Source organism: Pristis pectinata, chromosome 5 (genome assembly GCF_009764475.1).
Source record: "Pristis pectinata isolate sPriPec2 chromosome 5, sPriPec2.1.pri, whole genome shotgun sequence".
NCBI lineage: Eukaryota > Metazoa > Chordata > Chondrichthyes > Rhinopristiformes > Pristidae > Pristis > Pristis pectinata.
In genome coordinates this window covers 45,700,940-45,722,068 of record NC_067409.1, presented here as the reverse complement: position 1 = coordinate 45,722,068, position 21,129 = coordinate 45,700,940, and the positions used below count along the sequence as shown (strand labels likewise).

General features: G+C 37.9%; 1 protein-coding gene across 11 annotated transcripts in view; it reads left to right on the top strand.

Moving 5' to 3' along the window:
* tpk1 (thiamin pyrophosphokinase 1) overlaps nt 1-21,129 on the top strand; it is a 254,012-nt gene that overhangs the window by 52,591 nt on the left and 180,292 nt on the right. For all 11 annotated transcript variants that reach the window (XM_052016641.1, XM_052016649.1, XM_052016650.1 and 8 more), the window contains 2 exons: nt 4,501-4,575; nt 7,738-7,807. In XM_052016641.1, the coding sequence (XP_051872601.1) occupies nt 4,501-4,575; nt 7,738-7,807 (145 nt within the window). The remainder of the gene's footprint in view (nt 1-4,500; nt 4,576-7,737; nt 7,808-21,129) is intronic.

Here is a 21,129-nt window from a genome sequence, read left to right as displayed (position 1 = left end):
CGCCTTCCATTCCACCCCTCTCCACATTCCATAGGTGATGCTTCCCAGCTTCAATGAGATTTCACCACGAGACACAACCTCCCCTCACCTTTCAGCATTTTGAGAGGACTATTTCCTTTGCAAATCTCTGGTCAGCTCTTCCGAACCTACCAATCACCCCCTTCTTATTGCACTTCCTCATGCAACTGCAGGAGATTCAGCACTTATACCTTTCCTTTTTGCTCTCCCACAAGCAATCCTTACAAGTGAAGCAGAATCAGGTTTATTATCACTGTCTTATATGACATGAAATTTGTTGTTTTGTGGCAGCAGTACAGTGCAAAGATATAAGAAACTATAAATTACAAAATAAATAAATAAATAAACAAATAGTGCAAAAAAAAGTAACGATGAGGTCATGTTCATGGACCATTCAGAAATCTGTGGCAGTGGGAAAGAAGCTGTAACTGAATCATTGAGTGTGGGTCTTCAGGTTCCTGTACCTCCTCCCTGAGGGTAGTAACGAGAAGAGGGCATGTCCCGGATGGTGAGTGTCCTTAGTTATGGATGCCACCTTCTTGAGGCACCGCATCTTAAAGGTGTCCTTGATAGTGGGGAGGGTTATGCCCATGATGAAGCTGACTGAGTCTACAACCCTCTGCAGCCTTTCACGATCTTGAGCTTTAAAGCCTCCATGCCAAGCTGTGATGCAACCAGTCAGAATGCTTTCCACCATACATCTAAAGACATTTGCAAGAGTCTTTGGTGACATACCAAATCTCCTCAAACTCCGAACGAAGAAGAGCCACTGGCATGCCGCCTTCATGATTGCCTCAACATGTTGGGCCCAGGACAGGTCATCAGAGATGTTGACACCCAGGAATTTAAAGCTCCTCGCCCTTTCCACCACTGACCCGTTTTGCAGTCCTTCCTCACGTTATACATTATCAGATAAAAGGTTTAAGAGTAGTTATTATCTTGGGTTCAAGCCATGCACTTCTACTTCATAACCATCCACAGATATGTGACATTGATTCAATGTGGTCGGCAGCAAAATAAAATCCACAGGGTAAACCAGACTTCAGATTTAGTCCAGTTCCTGTCACTTGCTCATCTTTTATAGTTTGCCCTGCAGCCCTCAGTCAGCAATGTGCATGTTTGTTTAAAACTTGTACAAGTCTTATTGTAGGTAGATCATGTCTCATTAACTCTTGTCAAATAAAGAGAAACAAATTATTGAAAATTTGTTAGGATACTGCGATTACTTGTGCATTGCATTTACCTCTGGAAATCATATGGCTCTACCTTTTCCTGCCAACTTCACAGAGATTTTCTGCCTCATAATTAAATTCTTCCCTCTGCTCCTTCTCCCAGGACTTTGCAGTTTGAGCCAGAGATTGAATGGACAGTGCACTCCTGTCTCCAAACCATTCTGTGTTTGGTTGGATGCCAAAAAGCAGGGATTTTCAGTTTAGTTGTTCTCTTCATCAGCAGATGATAGACGTGGCCTGTACTTAGCCATCCCGAAAGTAGCTTGGGGATACATAGTACAAAGATGCATCCAGGCATTCCAACACTTAATGTTGCAGTTCCTTATTATGGAATTATATTAATTTTATAAAAAATTAATCTGGTGTTGATCATTTAAGTCAGTTTTGCTATTAAATATAGGATAGAAAATGCAAGAATCGTTACATCTCTGGCAGGACAATGGCAGAGCTGTTAGATCTGCTGCCTCACAGCTCTGGAGATCCAAATTCAAACCTCACTTTAGATGCTGTCTGTGTGGAATTTGCATGTTCTCCATGAGCACACTGGTTTCCCTTGGGTACTCCAGTTTCTTTCCACATCACACCAGCCGTGGTGGTAGGTTAATTGGCTACTCTGAATCGCCCTTTGTGTCAGTGGGTGACAGGAGAATCGGGTGGAGTTAATGGACATGTGGGAGAGAATAGGTTACAGGGAAATAAGTGGGGGGAATGGGACTGAGGGGGATGCTCTGAAAGTGGCATAGACTCGATGAGTTGAATGGCTTACTATGTCATAAGAAAATATGGCAATATGGCATGGGTGAGATCACCCAAGTTGTGGACTTGAACCTGGGATCTAAACTTGGCTCAATCCTTATTAAAGAACAGCCAAAAGAGGCTTGACATTTTCACTAAACAATAGTTTAATCATTGTAGTAATTTGACCTTAACAGGCCAGTTAATTTCATCCTGTAAATAATGAAAAAGTGTACATTTTGCAAACTTGGAGTGAAAAAGATCAGATAGAGGTGATGCTGTGGAATATTAGAATTCATATTGAAGTCAGCCAGTACAAATTAATAGTGTAAGAATTGAAATATTTTTGGGCAGGCTACAAGTACGTCATTCCTTGGAAGTGGTGACATAGGTGGACAAGGTCCAAATGAAGGTATTTGACCTGAAACATCAACTGTCCATTTCCCTCTACAGATGCTGCCTGACCCACTGAGTTCCTCCAGCACCTTCTTTATTGAAGTACCCTACCTGGAGTACATTCCAATGCACACCAATGCAATCAGTGGTCTCTTGAATTAGAGTTAAAGGGTTTGCCAGATTAGAAATTTTGATATTGACTTGGCGTCTCTGTGCAGAGAGTGCTTTGAATATTCAGTTTTTAAAAGTCCTCTTAACCAATAATATCCCAGCATACAAAACAGAAAATGTTGGATAAAGTCAAAGTCGAGTTTGTTGTCATATGCACAAGTACATGTATGCACAAGTACATGTATGCCCAGGTGCAATGAAAAACTTGTTTGCAGCAGCATCACAGGCACATAGCATCATAAATTATGCACTATTTTTACAAAAAAAAAGACACAATTAGAACAAAAAAATTGTCCATTTCAGTGCAAAGTGATCAGAGTGGTCGTAATTTTGCTAAACTGTAGTGGTGATTAGGGTTTTGCCAGTTGGTTCAAGAACTGAATGGTTGAAGGGAAGTAGTTGTTCTTGAACCTGATTGTGTGGGACTTCAGTCTTCTATACCTCCTGCCCAATGGTAGCTGCAAAAAGATGGCATGGCCCGGATGGTGGGGATCTTTGATGATGGATGTTGCCTTCTTGAGGCAGAGCCTCCTGTAGATACTATCGATGGTGGGGAGGGATGTGCCAGTGATGCATTGGGCAGAGCCCACTAATCTCTGCAGCTTCTTACGTTCCCACACATTTGAATTACAGTACCAGACCATGATGCAACCAGTCAGTGGGTCAGGCAGCATCTTTGGAAAGAGAAACAGAGTTAATGTTTAAGGTTGGAAACTTTCTGCCAGAACAGGGAAAGAAAGGTAAAAGGGGTGGTTTTAATTTGCAGGAAAGATTGCAGGAGAGAAGGGTAAGACGAGGGGAATATCTGTGTTAGGGTGACACGAGGTCATGTGTGTTAATGGTGGCAGTTAGAGGATAATGAGGCTTCTTACATGTTACTAATAGCAAGGCTGTGCCCAGCAGGTTAGGTTGCACTAATTGAGAGAGAAAAACTGAAGCAATATCACAGATTGATGACTTACAGTAGAAATGGCCAATTCTGATACAGACAGAGAAAGCAAGTTGCCTGAAGTTGGAGAATTCAATATTGAGCCCAGAAGACTGCAAGATGAGGTGGTGTTCTTCAAGCTGGCATTAGGCCACGTTGTAACAATGTACAAGGTTACAGACAGAGAGGTCGGAGTAGAGTGGAACAGTGCATTCAAGTTGTAGGCAAAAGGAAACTCAGGGTAACTCCTGCAGACTGAGCACAGGTGCTCCAGAAGCAATCAGCCAGTTTGTGTTTTGTTTCTCCAGTGTGGAGTAGATCACATATGAACATTAAATGGAGTAGTTCAATTCTGAAGAAGTGCAAGTGAATTACTGCTCCCCTTGGAAAGACTGTTTAGATTCCTGGGATAATGGGAAGGGAAGAGGTAGCCATATTTGTTTTTATATCTCTTCTGCAATTCTAATCAAGGGTTTTAGATCTAAACTATTAACTGTGTTTCTCTTTTCACAGTTGCTGCCTGACCTCATGAGTGTTCCCAGAATTTTCTGTTTTTATTTGATATTTCCAAAATGTGAAGTTTTTCTTTGGATTTTCAATCTCCAAGTACATCAGTATCATTCATTGCTTAACTATTCGGTAAAAGTAATGCTCCATAAAGCAGAAATAAGGAAAAGCCAAATTCTCCTTATTCTCCACATTTTTAAAATTTAGGAATATTTGCATGTGGACTTTAACACTGTGACGGGAATTGAGATTTGATAAGGGGAGGTTAGTAACATTAACCAAATTGAGAAGAAATCATAATTAAGAAGGGGAAGAAAGAAAGACAATTGTAACATTGTCTAAAGTAAAGGTGTTCTTTGAAATTGGAGAGTTAAAAGGGGATGGGATAGAAAAGAGATAATCACCCTTGGAACAGATTAAACACTAAAATGGCTGAACAAAAATTGATTACTGCAGAGTAGTTTAGTGTCTATTTAATTTCTTGGTTAATAACCTTGCCCTTTTTCATTTTAGGAAAATTGAAATATTGCCTGTTAATTCTCAATCAGCCGATAGACAATGATCAGTTCCACTGCCTTTGGAGCAAAGGTACAATTTTGCTTATTGCTAAAGAATTGTGGTTCACTTATAGAGCAGCAACTAAGTGCTGTGGTTGTGCTCAGTAGGAATAGTGCAATGTTAATGTAAGCTCAGCAACATCTCCCTCCCTTGTGTAAAGGTTAATGATCAGAAACTTTGTGTCTCATCTATTCTATACTGCAGATTGATGTGACCAGCGTAACTATTTGTTATTTTCCTTCTTACTAGAGGAATTGTTGAGTCATTCTCTGCTGTAGTAGGTCATTGATTCTGTTCACTTATTCATTTACTGTTTAATAAATCTATTTGGCAGTTTTTAGCCTAAGGCATAGACTAGTCATCTGTATGTTCATCTGTCTTCAAAAAAGGAGCAAAACCATGACTGCATTTGTTATATCTTGTATCTGAAATAAAGTAAGGAGGATTATCTGTTTAACTGGTGGGCTCCTTACAAATTACTGAGATAATGGATAGGAAAAAACATGTTTGAAGTCACAGGAAGTGAGAGCCTGCTGATACAAGGTTTAAACCCAAGAAAAATATTCAGAATAAAGACTCCAAAACATAATTGTTCAGGTCATGCCAACCAAATATCACAGTTCTTAGCGATCACTCAAATATTTAACTGTTTAGCGACCACAATTTGAATCACGAACAAAGAACAGAGAATAGTACAGCACAGGAACAGGCCCTTCAGTCCACGATGTTGTGCCGAATTAATTAAGTTAATGACGCCTAATTAAACTAATCTTTTCTGCCCACACATGGTCCATATCCAGGTTTACTGGACTGGACTTGTCCTTTTACAAATTCAAGTATCCATTTTATACATTCATATATGTCTAAGCACTTAGCCATTAGGTCATTGGTGCAGTGAGTTTTGTACAATTATAATTGACACAGCTATGGTTTCCTTAACACTCTAAACCTTTACGTAGAATCCATCAAGCCCTGCAGATTTTAGCCATTATCTTTTTGTATTATTTTACCCATTATCTTTTTAAACTTAAAGCTAGTAAGTTTCTCTCCTTGATTTATAGAGTCATGTTGCATGGGAAAAAGGCCCTTCGGCCTATTTGTGTTCATGTTGACCAAGAGGTATATTCAGACTAATCCCATTTCCCAGCCCTTAGCCCATATCCCTCTAAGCTCTTGTCATCCATATACCTGTCCACATACTACTTTAATGTATCTCATGTATCTGCCTCAATCACTTCCTCTGGCAGCTGGTTCAATATATCTACCACCTGCTGTGTAAAAGGTTTACCCCTCGGGTTCTTATTAAACCTTTCACCCCTAAGCTTAAAACTATGTCCTCTAGTTTTTGATTCCCCAACCCTGGAAAAAAGACCGCTCAACCTATCTATGTCCCTCATGATTTTATACACCTCTATGAGATCACCCCTCTGTCTCCAACGTTCCAAGTAATAAAGGCCCATCCTGTCTAATCTATCCCAATAACTCAGTCCCTCGAGTCCTGGCAGCATCCCTGTTAACCTTTTTTTACACTTTTTCCAGTTTAATCACATCCTTCCTATAACAGGGTGACCAAAACTGAACACAATACTCCAAGTGTGGCCTCACCAATGTCTTGTACAATCGCAACATCACCTCCCAATTTCTATATTCAATGCCTTGACTGATGAAGTCCAGCAGGCCAAAAGCCTTCTTCACTGCCCTGTCTACCTGTGACTCTACTTTAAGGGAAGTATGTACCTGTACTCCAAGGGCCCTCTGTTCTCCAACACTACCCAGGGTCCTTCTGTTCAATGTAAAAGTCTAACCTTGATTTGTCCTTCCAAAATGTAACACTTCACACTTATCTGAATTAGATTCCATTTGCCATTCCTCAGCCCACTTACCCAGCCTATCAAGATCCCACTACAGTTCTGATACTCCTCTTCACTGTCTACGACACCACCTTATTTTAGTGACATCCGCAAACTTGCTAACTATTCCTTGTATCTTCTCATCCAAATCATTAATATAGATGACAAATAACAATGGGCCCACCACCAACCCCTGAAACATCCTTCCACCATCAGCCTCTGTTTCATACCATCCAGCCAACTTTGTATCCTGTTTGCTAACTCTCCTTGGATCCCATGCGATCTAACCTTCCAGAGCAGCCTACCATGCGGAACCATATCAAAAACCTTACCGAAATCCATATATACTACTTCTACTGCCCTCCCCTCATCAACTTTCCTCGTCACTTCATCAAAAAAACTCGATCAAATTCATAAGACAGGATCTCCCATGCATAAAGCCATGCTGGCTACCCGTAATCAACACCTGCCTTTCCAAGTGTAGGTATATCTTATCCCTCAGAATGCTTTCCAGCAACTTACCTACCACGGATTTTAGGCTAACTGATTGATAGTTACCAGGTCTATCCTTACAGCTCTTCTTAAATAAAGGCACAACATTCGTTATCCTCCAGTCTTCCGGCACCTTGCCAGAGGATAGCGATGTTGCAAATATCTCATTGAGGGCTCCCACAATTTCTTCTCTAGCTTACCACAGTGTTCTTGGATGGACCATGTCTGGACTTGGAGATTTGTCTACCTTCATACATCTTAACACATGCAACACCTCTTCTACTGTAATGTGGACTGCTCCCTAAACATCTCCATTAACTTTGCCAGGTTCCCAAGTCTTCACATCATTCTCCATGATAAATACAGGAGAAATAATCATTGAGAACTCTGCCCATCTCCAGCGGCTTCACACGTAGATTTTCGTCTTGGTCTTTGAGGGGCCCTATTCTCTCCCTAGTCACTCCTTTTCCCTTAATGTACTTGAAAAAACCTCTTAGGATTCTCTTTAATTTTCTCTGAAAGCCATCTCATGCCCCCACTTTGCCCTCCTAATGTCCTTCTTGGGTATACTTTGACATCCTCTATAGTAGGTGTTATTGTGTGATTTTTTTTTGTGCCCTTCTTTAAAGATACTGTTTGGTATTAGCCTCATCACCAGGATGAGAGATGAACCATGACTGGTGAAGTAAGTTTGTTTTTGAACCAAGCCTTTGATATATTATGTCTGATTGAATAGACCAAAACTTGCTTTCTGCTATAAATTTGCTATAATCCCATAAAAATATTTCTTGGAATGAATGTAAAATTGTCCATGTTCAATTGAATTTTTTCCTTTCATCTATTTTTGAAGCGGTTTTTCGAGCATGTGCTGATGGTGGAGCAAATCAACTCTATGAACACACAAAAGGAATACAAGAAAGGTAAAGCTACTATTTGTGTTCTTTTCTATTACTGTTCTATTTTTGTGTTTAACTGTTTACTGTGGTGTTATATGTATTGAGTGACATTCTGTCTGGTAATTGAGATAATGATAGATTCCTTTGTGAGAAGAAGTTAATTCTGCCTTGGTCAATATGTCTTAAAAAAATCAGAAAATTAAGGATAGGCAAGCTAACTATTTTCGGTGTCTTTCTTCATTCATCTGTCAAATAGACTTTACTGACACTCACTTTTCTTATGGATAAAGACAACAGCGGAGATGACAGACAGTCTGATAAATGTTCGTGTTTCCACAGCTTCAAATGATATTTGAGCACTTAACCTTGTATCTGCAATTTTGTTTCTAAATTATGAATTCAACTTTTTTCCCTTTACTGTAAAATAAATTTTCCTTCAGATGGGAATATGTATAATAAAATATGTGACACCTGCTGGAATATGGGATGACATGTGCCAGGGAAGAGTGAGGGTCTGCAAGGTGTGCCCTGCATGTTTAAATTATTTAGATATTTATGAATGTATAAAAATGGATTGCATGAGTTTGACTGGTTTCAGCTGGCAACCCATGGTCCCTGTCAACTGCGCTTATCTGGGTCAGATGTGAATGAGTTGATCCCCAGCATCCAGTGATATGCAGTGATGTGTCAGCAGTAAGACCTGAAGTTGCTCCCAGACAGCTTTTCACAAGAGGAAAGTCAAGGGCTCTTCAAATCCCTTCAAGGCAATGTAACAACGTGTAAAGGTCTATGATATTCAAAGACATTTGAAAATTATCAAATATTAATTTAACCAATTAAAGCAATTTATTTTTTCACAATTTTATTAAAATGATTTTAAAAATAAGTTTAAAAAAAAACTAAATATTTTTCCCCTCAGTCTAGAGGGCTAGAATCCAATTCAGATGGACTTGGGCCTATGACAGATTGGCAAGCATATCTGGGGGAATCACAGCATGTTTGGCTTCCACTATTGAACTCCACATGGAGTTCATTGTTGGTGCAGGATGACAGATACATTGGCCATAGCCAGATAGATTCTGCCCATCATATTGTCTGAAATTGCTGAGTTTGTCTTTCAATTCATAACTTTTCATCCATTACCCCATAATTAAACTAAATCAAAAATGACAATGGAATGCCATGATTCAAAAGTCGTCTTTTATTCTGCCTTAATTTATCTTGAAGGCAACACAGATTTTCATGGAGAAGAAATATGCAAGTCCTGGGCTCAGCTCCAAAAGCACTAAAAACTGATTCTAACTGGAAGAGATATTGCATTACTTCCTAAGATATTTCTTTGATGCTGGTTCTTTTCTGTGGGGTATATGTTTAACAAAGTTCACTATCATCGAGTACTTAATATGTAACCTATAACAAAGATCATCAGCAATTTGTTGTGGAGTATATTCCTCTTATCTTAAGAACTTTGCATGGTCCATTGTAAAACTTGACCATGGCATATAAATAAGATAATTCAGAAACTACTTAAGGTTGTGTTATCCTTTGAAATTTTTGACTCCATATAACAATGGCTGTGGCATACTGAAAAAATAAAAACAAATATTTGCAAACTTCATCTTACTTTCATTTTAACTGGACAATTTATAACCATACTACTATGATATGTCTTCAGCAGTTCGCCTGATATGTTTAGCTCACTTGATGATTGTAGATTTTATTATGAAGCTACATTCTTTCCAACACCAGAGCAAAGTTTAGAGTAAAATCACTGAAGCTTTATACAAGATTTTGTGACTGAAGCAGGAATTCAGGGAGAAGAATAACATGCGAGCGATCCAAGTTTCATAATGTTGCATTCCTGAAACTGCCTCAAACATATTTCAATGTTAAAAGCTAAATAGGTTTGCTTAAATTCTACTTAGTAATTAAATATTGCAATGGGGCTTTGCATATTGCAGTTAATAAATTTCATGTTTTTAATTTAGTACAGTAAAGTTGTGTTCCTTTTTACATTTTACCTCTAAAATAAACCAGAATAGTATTGTACACATTATCTAAAATGTCTCCTAAAAATTGCAACTATAGTTCTTACAAGATGTAAATAAAAGACAATCACTGGTTAGAGTAATCCAAATTTAAATCAGTTATACAAAAAGGTCATATCCAAGTGGAGGCCATGATTGGGTTCCATGTTCCAGCAGCTATATATATCCACAGGGAGATTGTTGTTTCTGGCAAGCGTTCAATTGGCAGAGTTCAGTTTCCAGATAGAAGAATGTTATTACTGCTTATTATGCAGACTTCTTTAATAAGTGCTAGGTTTTCTCTCTTGGAGGCTGTCATTCCACCTGTGCTTCAGTTACATTTGCATCACAGAATTAGCTTAAACAATTCTGTTTAGCTGCCAAATGTTTCAGTGGATGAATATTTAGAACATTCAACACAAATAAAACCTGTCTTTTAAAATACAAACTCAAAAGGTACTACCATTTTTTTAAGTACTTCATTGTAGGAAGAAAATGTAGCCTAAACACTGCTCTGTAAATTAAGTTTCACATTAGAGGAAATCTGCTATTGTTGTAAAGAAATAGAAAGACTGGCAACTTTCAGATTCTGTGAGCAATATTTTAAAGCATAGACATATGCTTCCCAAGTCAGTCCTAACAGATGCAGACTTTTGCAACATTGACAGTTGTTGAAAGAAAAACCAGAAGAAAAACAAAATGAAACAAGAAATCAAGGGAATCAGATCAAAATTGGATTTGATGGCAACAATGAAATTGGTTTATAACTCGAGCTAACTTTATAACCCACTAACTTTATGAAAGCCCACAATGTTTGAAATTCAACGTCTTTAATAAATAACAATGCACTTAGAATGAAAGCTAATGTAGCACAATTTGGATATATAATTAAATGTGATGTGATTGATAGAGAATATTTGCAGGTCACAGCTGAGAGATAGACTAAAGACAGATGTGGAGCAAGCCCATGAGACGATTGACTAATTAAACTGAAAGCATTTAAATTAAAGAAGATCCTCAAGGACCTAGTGACACCTTGCCATGCCCCCAATTTGCAATTGAAAAAAGGCATTCTGTTTTAGTTTGGAGTTTGTTAATAAAGCACAGTCATTGATTTGGTTTGAACAAATTATCGGCCAATATTACAGCAATGTTGAGTGACACAAGCATGCAGTTAGCAACCACCTGATAATTAAAAGGTACTATTACTCCACTAAGTATTTGTAGTCAGTTGGCAGGTGACTTTACAAACAAGTTGAGAAATAGCATGTAAGAATACACTTTGAGGTTGGCACTGAAAGAACTAGGATTGAAGGAGTGTAGAAGTGGATAATGAGAATACAAGGAAGAGACGGGAGATGGCCTCATAGATTGGATATAGGGCACAATGACAGGTAGGAATTCGCGTGAATGTGGCTGGAGGGTTACATGGAGAAAAAAATTGTGGTTTACTTTTCAATATAAAAAAATCAAGTCATCACATTTCCCTCCAGGAACCACTTCAGGCTCCTCTCCAAAGCACCCTTTTCACTCCCTGATACCTCAGTTCCAAGAGACTCCTTGCCCACAGTGATTTCAGCTTTGACCCCTGGTCCTTTTCTACTCTATTCACCAGTCATATAATCTCTAAGCATTTCCTTTGGTGTAAACATAAGAAAATAGTGACAGGTGATATTACAGGGGGCAAGTGGGTGGGCTTTTTGTGGAGAGATTTTTTTCAGCTAAGATTCAACAAGTATACCAGGGTCCCAACCAATATGGCTCAAGCCCAATCAATGGTTGAATGAGAGATGGAATAGGTTGCAAAGGTGTGGAGTTTCTAATGGTGTTGAAGGTGATAATTTTGCTCTTTTTCTCTTTGTTTTTTTTTCTCTTAGTGATTGGAAGAAATTGCAGTTAACCCAGGACTGGTATCTCTAATATAAAATAAAACAAAGTACTGGAAATACTCAATGGGTCTTCTTGCAGAGGGTGGTAAATCTTTGGAATTCTTCACCTCTGAGGGCTGTGGAGACTAGATAAGCACAGACAGTTTAAAGAAGAGACAGATAAAGTCTTGAAAGATCAGGTAATTTGGGACCATGTGAAACTGACACAGAAGAGGTGATGAGACCAGGTAGATCAATCGTGATCATATTGAATGACAGAGCAGGCTTAAGCGTCCTGGTCTCTGATCCCTGCTCCTATTTTCTATTGCTAAAAAAAAGAGAAACAGAATTAACATTTCAGATTGATGAACTTTCATCAATATGGTCTCTGTAACCTCTCCAGCCTGCAACCTTCCAAAATGTTTGGAAGGTACCAATTTTGGCCTCTTGTGCATTCCCCATTTCCTTTCACAATATTGCTTTAGTAAAACTGACATCTGTAAGGAATATGTATGAGCCAATAAACCAAAATAAGCACCAAAATTTTCATAGTTGGCAGATATCTAGGATCGCAACACAGAAGTTTTCTGCTTCTCACAGTTCAATGATTGATAGTTAGAGCACTCTCTGTTTTATGACTCTATGCACGGATTGCCACTTTGGTCCCTAATGGTCCCTACTTTATTCATGGTTACCCTCTTACCCTTAATATACTTGAAAAGCGTTGTGATTTTCCAAAGTAATACTTCGTGACTCTTTGCCTATTTTTAAGTGCTACCCTACACTTTCAATACTCATGAAGGGCCTCCCCTGTTTTCAGTTCTGTATACCTATCATTTTGATTACTTTATTTTAATCCAGTCCTTGATATCCTTTGGCATCCACTGTTCCCTAGACTTCCTGTTATTTCTTTTCACCCTCACGGGAGCACATTAGCCCCAAACTCTCACTCTATCACGCTTAAATGCTTCCCATTTGTCAGTTGTAGACCTACCTGCAAGCAGCTTCTCCCAATCTACTTTTGCCAGCTCCTATCTTATGATATTGAAATCAGCATTCCGCCATTCCACTATCTTAATTTCTGGACCGTCCCTTTCCATAACAACCTTGAAACTTAAAGATTTATGGACACTATATCCGAAATCCTCCCCTGCTGACACTCCAATCACTTGCCTGGCTACATTCCCCAAGATTACGTTCAGTACTGCTCCTTCTCTAGTCGACTTACATATGTACCTCCTGGATGAACTTTAAAAATTCCACCCCCACCAAGCTTGTTACACTGAAAGAGTCCCAGTTAATATAGAGGGAGTTGAACTCCCCTACTACTAAAACCCTAATATTCTTGCACCCCGATTATTTGTCTGCATATCTGCTCCTCTCTGCTGCTTTGTTAGGAGGCCCATAGTATATCCCAGCAAAGTGATCATCCCATTTTCGTTCCTAGGTTCCTAACCTCATGACCTCATTTGAAGAGCCTTCATGGATATCCTCCTTCATTACTGCAGTAATGGGCTCCTTAATCAATATTGCAATGCTGCCACCTCTTTTACATCGCCAACACCTCCCCCTACCATCCCTCTGCACTGTGTCATACCCAAATTTGCAATACCCTGGAATGCTGAGTTGCCAGGACTGCCCTTACTTCAACTATCTGCATGTAATCAGATCTAAAATAATTGAAAATTGATTAAAAATATATATTGGATCATTTAACAGTTTCACTGGTTTACATAAGTCAGTTTAATAACCTCTTTTTAAAAGTACCCTGTGCCCAGAAGAAAATAAACACAACATGAAGAGCTTTTCCAAATGGAATCTTGTAAATTGATCTAAGCCTCTGGGCAATTCACTGGGTGGACCTAAGGGATCACAGAAAATAATTTGCATAGTTTTTGTGTGATTCACTTAGATTTAAAATTCAATTTTTTTTCAGCATGGATTGATTGAATTTGGCTGGGTTGCACTGAGTTCTACTGTTAACAAGGGATATTTCTACCCCAAAATTTACATTCATTAGTTATTTCAAGGTGGAATGTTTATCATTTGGAAGCATGCAACATTTTTTCAAATATCAGAAGAGGTTACTTCAGTAGTTTCATCCGTGGTGGGTGAATAGGAGAAGGAAGGAGGAGATGACCATATAATGATTTAAAAAACATGGAGCAAGCGTTTGAGTGGTGGCTGGTAGTGGTTCTTGCTTTTAATGTAAAATAAGTAGGAGAAATCTTGCACCTCAAAGCTCTGTATTTGGGTAAATATTGTTTAAAAGTGTACCTTATTGTCAGAGGACAATGGTACAATTATTGAAGACTAACTGCATTTGGGGCAAAAGGATTTGTGAAGGAGCTATGAAATAGGCATTAGGCTTTTTATATAAGATATCCTCTGACGCCTAAACCAATTTTGCAGGTGGCACTGTTTCAGCTTGGAGTTTGCAGGCCTTATGGTTTATACCCTGTGCCATTTTAGTGACCATTTTGCAATTTGATTTGGATTTTTAGGCCACTTTCTTGAAATCATGCAATGGAATGCTCATGACAACCAGAAGACAAGCTCTTTTTGCAAAACTTTTCCAATATGTTAATCAAATTATCCCCAGTGAATTAGCTAAATTTGCGGTTTTTAGTTCAAATGCTGTAATTATTTACAATTGTGTTGAACATATGCTGTTCTATCTTTAGCATCATAGGTACCATGATAACTGGAGGATAAAATAATTGACTTTTTGTATAACTCATCCAAAGCAATGTGCTGTATTAATTATTTGGGTAACTTCACACTGCAGATGAATGATTGAATGCAAAAAAAACTAGAAAATCAATGTCACAAATGAAAGCCATGCAGTATATATCATTTAAAATGGCTTAAATGCCATTTCATGTCAACTGACCATTTTTGAGATGACCGAAATCCTCACTGTACATACTAATAATTTCACATTATTGTTGACTTATAGCTTATCTTTTGGTTTGAATAGTCCAATGCATTTTAATAAATATCTGCTGAATTATTAATTATTTAATATTTATTCATTTATTTTTTTCAGATAGAGTCATAAGCAACAAAGATATGAGCTACATAGAATCATAATCTCAAATAGTATTCTTCATTTATTAATTATTTTATTTGAAAATATGTGTCCTTCAGCAATGAAGTACTTAACCTTAGATGGTCATCTCTTGTTCTGAATGGACTAGTTTTGAGTTACGCAACCATGCAAATGCATTTTGACTGTAGGTATTAGATTCTCTAATAGCATCACCTTGAGCGTGAGTATGCTTTGTACTACTGATAGAACAGGCAGCATAGAAGTGTACATTTGGAAAAACTGCAGGTATAAATATTCAAATATTGCTAATGACATGCCTGAATTTCTTTCTCAGCTCTTTGTGGGTAAGTAATTCTGGTCAGATTATTCCAAATATTTGGATTAGTTCCTTTATCCCAAAAACCTGACAGAACAATTAATCATACAGTGTTATTGCCCATATCTGGTTGAGCAAATAAAAGTGATTTATATCCTAGAGAGGCAATGATCTGAAAATTAAATAAACTGCAGGCCAAGTGATGGGTGGGCTGTGAATAATTCTGTTCAGGATTTCTTAATATTTGAAAGTTAGATAAAATTGGAAAATGTGTTTAATAGAGTTCTATTTTTCTTTGCAGTTGTGTTCCAGAATATTTGTAGGTTGTCCAAGTGCTGATTACCGTTAGTGCGTGCCTAAAGTATAGAATGCCTGACCATTGTCATACACATCATGTATACATTGTGAAATTTCTCTTAAAATAACCTACAAAGAAAAATAAATTCTAGTATTTAGACAATAATTGAATTTTGGAGTCAGTGGCAAAGGGATGATCCTTGTTGCTGAGTGTAATGAGAGCTACCCACAAAGACTCAGCAAGCAGTGCAGTATGCACTTCCCCAATTCCTTCACAGGCTCCAGTCAGGCACTTTCTGTGGGCAGTCTGTGATATCTGAGCAACCAATCATACTGAAGAATTTGGACGGACTGCAAATTAGGAATTTAATAAAGCTTTAACCAATTTATGAAGAACAAAATAAAATTTGGGAGATAAAGATAGGATTAAGGTAGAAGCTCAGACATCACGAACTTTAAAATAACTCATTCCACAGGGCACAACAGTGTTTTTGTTTTGTAGTGAGAATCATGTATCAAGCTTTGAAGCACATGTCTGATCAGTGATTTAATGCCAATTGCATGGGTAAATTCTTTAAGAGTAATACTATCACCTGTGGTATTCCCCTTCTTCATTAGGGTTATACAGATGTCAGAAATGGTCAGTCTTGCTGGTTTGTGTCTGTGAATTTTGTGACAATCTCTGTGAAACATAAAAAAATTAATGAAAATCGTATTTCAAATTGTTAAAGTGGCTTTATTTTGCAGTGAAGCAATGCTTTACTGATATAAATATGAGACTGCCATTTGTAATTTAGAATGTCAGTTTTAATGCAATATACATTTTCCTCACTATTTTTAAAATATTCCATTAATTACAGATTTTTAGAGTGGTTGTGATGTAGAACAAGGGTGATATACAGTTATGAGAAAGATACTGCATCTAGTATAACAAAAAGATCATTAACAACCACTGTGAATTGATTCTAGGAAGGTTGTATCTAATAACAGGCTTTTTTGAAAAATGAATCATATTGTGAGAAGAAATAACATATTCCATTGTTAATCTCACCTCCTTTATGATTTTCTAACTTGATAACATTTTTAGCTATAACTTGAACACCATATTAAGACACACATGAGATAGTATTCAAGATGTTGCTCAACTCTTGTAAGGCATTTGAACAGCATAATGTAACCTTTTTAAAGTACTGTACTATTTTCATGAGAAAAATAACTATTGGAAAAATTATTCATGGTCAGAAAATCATTACTTTTAAATGCAGCAAGAAAATAAAATTAAAGGTCATCATTTCCAACTGAAACAACACCATAGACTACCAATAGCCTGTCCTGGTCCAACCACATAGGCCAAGAAAGTGCACCAACACCTCTACTTCCTCAGGAGGCTAAAGAAATTTGGCATGTCCCCTTTGACCCTCACCAATTTTTATCAATGCACTATAGAAAGCATCTTATCTGGATGCATCACAGCTTAGTATGGCAACTGCTCTGCCGGAGACCACAAGAAACTGCAGAGAGTTAGTGGACACAGCTCAGCACATTACAAAAACCAGCTTCCCCTCCATGGACTCTGTCTGCACTTCTCACTGCCTTGGTAAAGCAGCCAACATAATCAAAGGCCCCACCTGCCCCAGACATTCTCTCTTCTCCTCCCTCCCATTGGGCAGAAGATCCAAAAGCCTGAAAGCATGTACCAGTAGGCAAAAGGACAGCTTCTATCCCGCTGTTGTAAGACTATTGAATGGTTCCCTAGTATGATAAGATGGACTCTTGACCTCACAATTTACCTTGTTATGGCCTTGCACCTTATTGTCTGCCTGTACTGCACTTCCTCTGTAACTGTAACACTTTATTCTGCATTCTGTTTTTGCTTTCCCTTGCACTTCCTCAATGTACTGATATGATGAGATGATCTGTATGGATAGCATGCAAAACAAAGTTTTTTTTTACTGTACCTCAGTTCATGTGACAGTAACAATACAATTTAACAATTTAGGCTAAATCTTATTGACTCTCGAACACTGCACAGAATTGTTTTCTGTGGTCAACCCGACTATACTTATCTAGTCTTGACGTCGAGGGCTGATTTTGATGGTTTGAACCCCAATTCTCCCGAGCAAACTCACTCACCCACCCCCCTCCCCCAAAATAGCCAGGAAAGCACTACTCCCAACTTTACCATCTGTGAATAAAGAGGGACTTATAATGATTATTAATGTCTCTGATCTTTGGGGACATTTTCAAAACTACAAAAAATGGAGAATTTTTGTGACATACAAAAGTTGATTATCAGCACCTTGAAACATAAATACTTTTTTAAAAAAAATTAAATGAAATGGAATTAATTTTTAAAGAAACCTTCTTTCCCTGTGCTTTATGTTAGCAGCCGTACAATTTCCATTGAAATCAATGAGATCCTGGATTTCCGAGTGCAAGGTTCAGGAGGCTATTTCCTTATGGTGAATGGCAGGAAGTCTCTGCCAGGTGGTTCTGGTGCTGCACTTCATGTAGAGACCAGGGCAAAATGAACTGAACGAGTGGGTATCCCAAATCTGTCAGCAAATTTGGGATTGAGGTGATTAAAAATGTACGTTTGTAAGTCCAGTTTTGTTTTCATTTAAAATTTCACAGTGCAGGATGTTGGCTGGCTAACAGGAAACAGTGTAGACATGAGTGGGTCTTTTTCTAGTTGGCAAAGTGTAATAAGTGGTGTGTCAGAGGGGTTGATGCTGAAGTGTCAACTTTCATGAGGCTACTACCTGGAATGGGTGGCTTATCTTCAGAGGAAAGATTGGACTGGCTAGGCTTGTATCTGCTGAAGTTTTGAAGAGTATCGGGGACTTGAATAAAACCATTCAAGAGCCTGAGTGGTCTTGAAAGTGCAGATGGAGAGAGAATCTTATTGGAAAATCTAGAATTGGGGGTCACTTTAAAAATAAGGATTTGGCCATTTGAGACAAAGAATAAGTGATTGTATTTTTCTCTCACTGGTGGGCAGTCTTTGGGACTCCTCCTCAAAGGGTGGTGAAAGTGATCTTTGAATATGTTTTAAGTAGAGGTCGATATATTCCTGACAAGCAAGGGGATGAAAAGTTAACCTGGGCAGACAGGATTGTGGAGTGGAGAGACAAAGGACTGCAGATGCTGGAATATAGACGAAAAACACTGATGCTGGAGGAACTCAGCAGGCCAGGCAGCATCTGTGGAGAAAAGCAGGTGGTCAATGTTTCGGGTCAAGGCCCTTCCTCAGAACTCAAGGAGGGAAAAGCAGAGCAGTGATAGGTAGACTTACAATCGATGGGAGCAGGCTCGAGTGGCTGAATGACTGACTGCTGCTCTTATTTCATTCACTCTTATGTTCACTTTGAAGTGGGTAAATGCTGGCAGATCCACTTATGAGGAAGATTTAGGTTCTTGTATTTATATAGTACCTTTAATATTAGTAATAATAAAACAGACCAAGATGCCTCACAAGCATGTAATCAAGCAACATTTCACACCCTGCCAATTAAGAATTCTATTAACAGGTATCTTAAAGGAATGTCTCAACAGAGAAAATAGAGGAAGATGAGTTCAGGAAGGGAATTCCACAGTTTGGGGATGCAGCAACTGAAATTAATTTCTTTGTAATTGAATTTCTCCTAGGATGAACTCCTTGTGTATTTTCATTCAGGTGTTATTTATCAGTTTCCTGGTGTGTTTTATTGCTTTGTAATTAAGGCCTTTTGAATTTTTATGCAAATTAATCTGATGAGATTTTCTCCAGTAGCTATCATTAAATGATTTCACTGAATCAAATGACTTGATTGTAAAAAGTCTCTTTGAGAACATCAATAGTAATTTGGTGTGTTACAGTAAAAGTTGTTAACTTTGAGCATGAGTACAGCAATGTGTGTTTTAAATCTGAAGAAAATTTTGCTGGGGTTTTCTTAAAGGTAAAAGGAACAAAATCACAGCAACACTCCCTCATACTAAAAGACAAAGCCATTGTTTAGAATTAAAAGAAATAAAATGGTAACTTTTGATGGGTGGATGATAGGCTATAATTTGTTGCAGCAGGGCTCCTTTAACTCTGTCAATTAGATAAGCCCTTATATATATTTTTTGTCAGACAGCTTGCTTACTTAAAATGAGGTTAAATGATGTCACACTGAGGGAAATCAGGCATCTGGAACCTGACTGAACAAGACAGCCTACAGTGCCTCTTCCTAACCAATCAGATTGAGGGATTGTGAAATTAACAAGAGTTACTGAAGTGGATGTGTAACTTCAAGTGGCAAATTCATAAAATATCCGTCACAGAAAGAGAAATGGGGGGCGGGTGGGGAGAGATTAGATTAAGAACTCATTGAAATGAAAATTTAAATTAATGAGGTGTGAGGCATGTAATGGTTAATTTTAGAATCAAAATGATTGATTGTCAGTTATTAAGACATCAATAAAAGGTTACTTAGACTGAAATGAAAAGACTTAAATTTCTTTGGTAAGTGTATTTAGCATGTATATAGTGTACTTTTGTCCCCTTCAGAGTATCTCTATAGGAATTCAGAGAGTGTGATGGCTTTTTCATAAGCAAACCTCGGAGCAGCACAGCTTGGCCTTTGGGTTTTAAGTTTAACAGTGCGTGTGCCCTTTACCTAATGTTGCTTTACCATTCGTATTATTATCATGGAAGCAAATTAAAACCTAATTATCTGCACTGTAGCAACTGCATATAACTAACTGAGAAACATCATCTTTCTAAACATTCTTGCCACATTCCTTACTGGTTTCAAAAACAAACTATAGTATTTTAAAAATGTGTTTAAGTCGTTTAGCAGAATTAGTTTTTTCACAGTGAGGTGCATAGTTATTCAAAATAAAAACAAGAAGTGCTGGAGATACTCAGCAGGATGGGCAAATCTGTGGAGAAGAATTTATGTTTCAGATTTGTGACTTTTCTTCAGTTGCAAATGTGAATAAACAGGAGTGCTTAAAACTGCAGGGAAAGGAGAGGGGTGGAGAGAACAAAGACAACATCCGTGATCAGGTGAAGACCAAAAGAAGCCTCATGTCACAAATCCTGTTGGTGCTGTCTAGAAGAGGGTGGTGAATGCTTTTTCAGCTGTCTGGAGGAGTTGTAAATATAAGATGAATAAGAGTAGTTTTGGCACAAAGGGGAAAGGCTGGTTATCTGAAATTGTTGAATTCAAATACCAATGTAGGGTCATCAACCTGTGGTACTATTTTTTTTCTCTCTCTCCACAGATGCTACACTTGTTGAGTATTTCCAGTACAGGTAGTTCTGTCATAATGCAATAGTTACATTCCTAAGAGACCTTGTTTGATAGAAAGTTATGTTATAGCAGATTAGGCTGTAGTTATCTTCAAAGCACAGATTTAAGCAGGTTTCCCGATCGCAATCAAGCTATAACCAATGCGGCCTGTGTAATGCAAATAGTGTTTCCTAATCCATCAATTGCATTTTAACCAATTCACGTTATGGAAACATGCATTATAGCAGAACTACCCGTATGTTTTTATTTTGGATTTCTGTAATTTTTGGATTTTACATTATTTTTGGAGTTTGAATGGTATATGTTAGTGCAAGTTTGAAATTGAAATAGGAATTTGTTTAACTAAGTTAAAGAGTTTGACATATATTTGATAAAAATGATATCCTGGGTGTTTGTTGTGTAGAATGGTTATTTTAAGGTGATTTTGCTGGTGTGACTGTTAACATTTTCTAGTGATATCATGGTTGTAGTGGTTACGATTTGATCTGAAGAATATGATATGAAGTC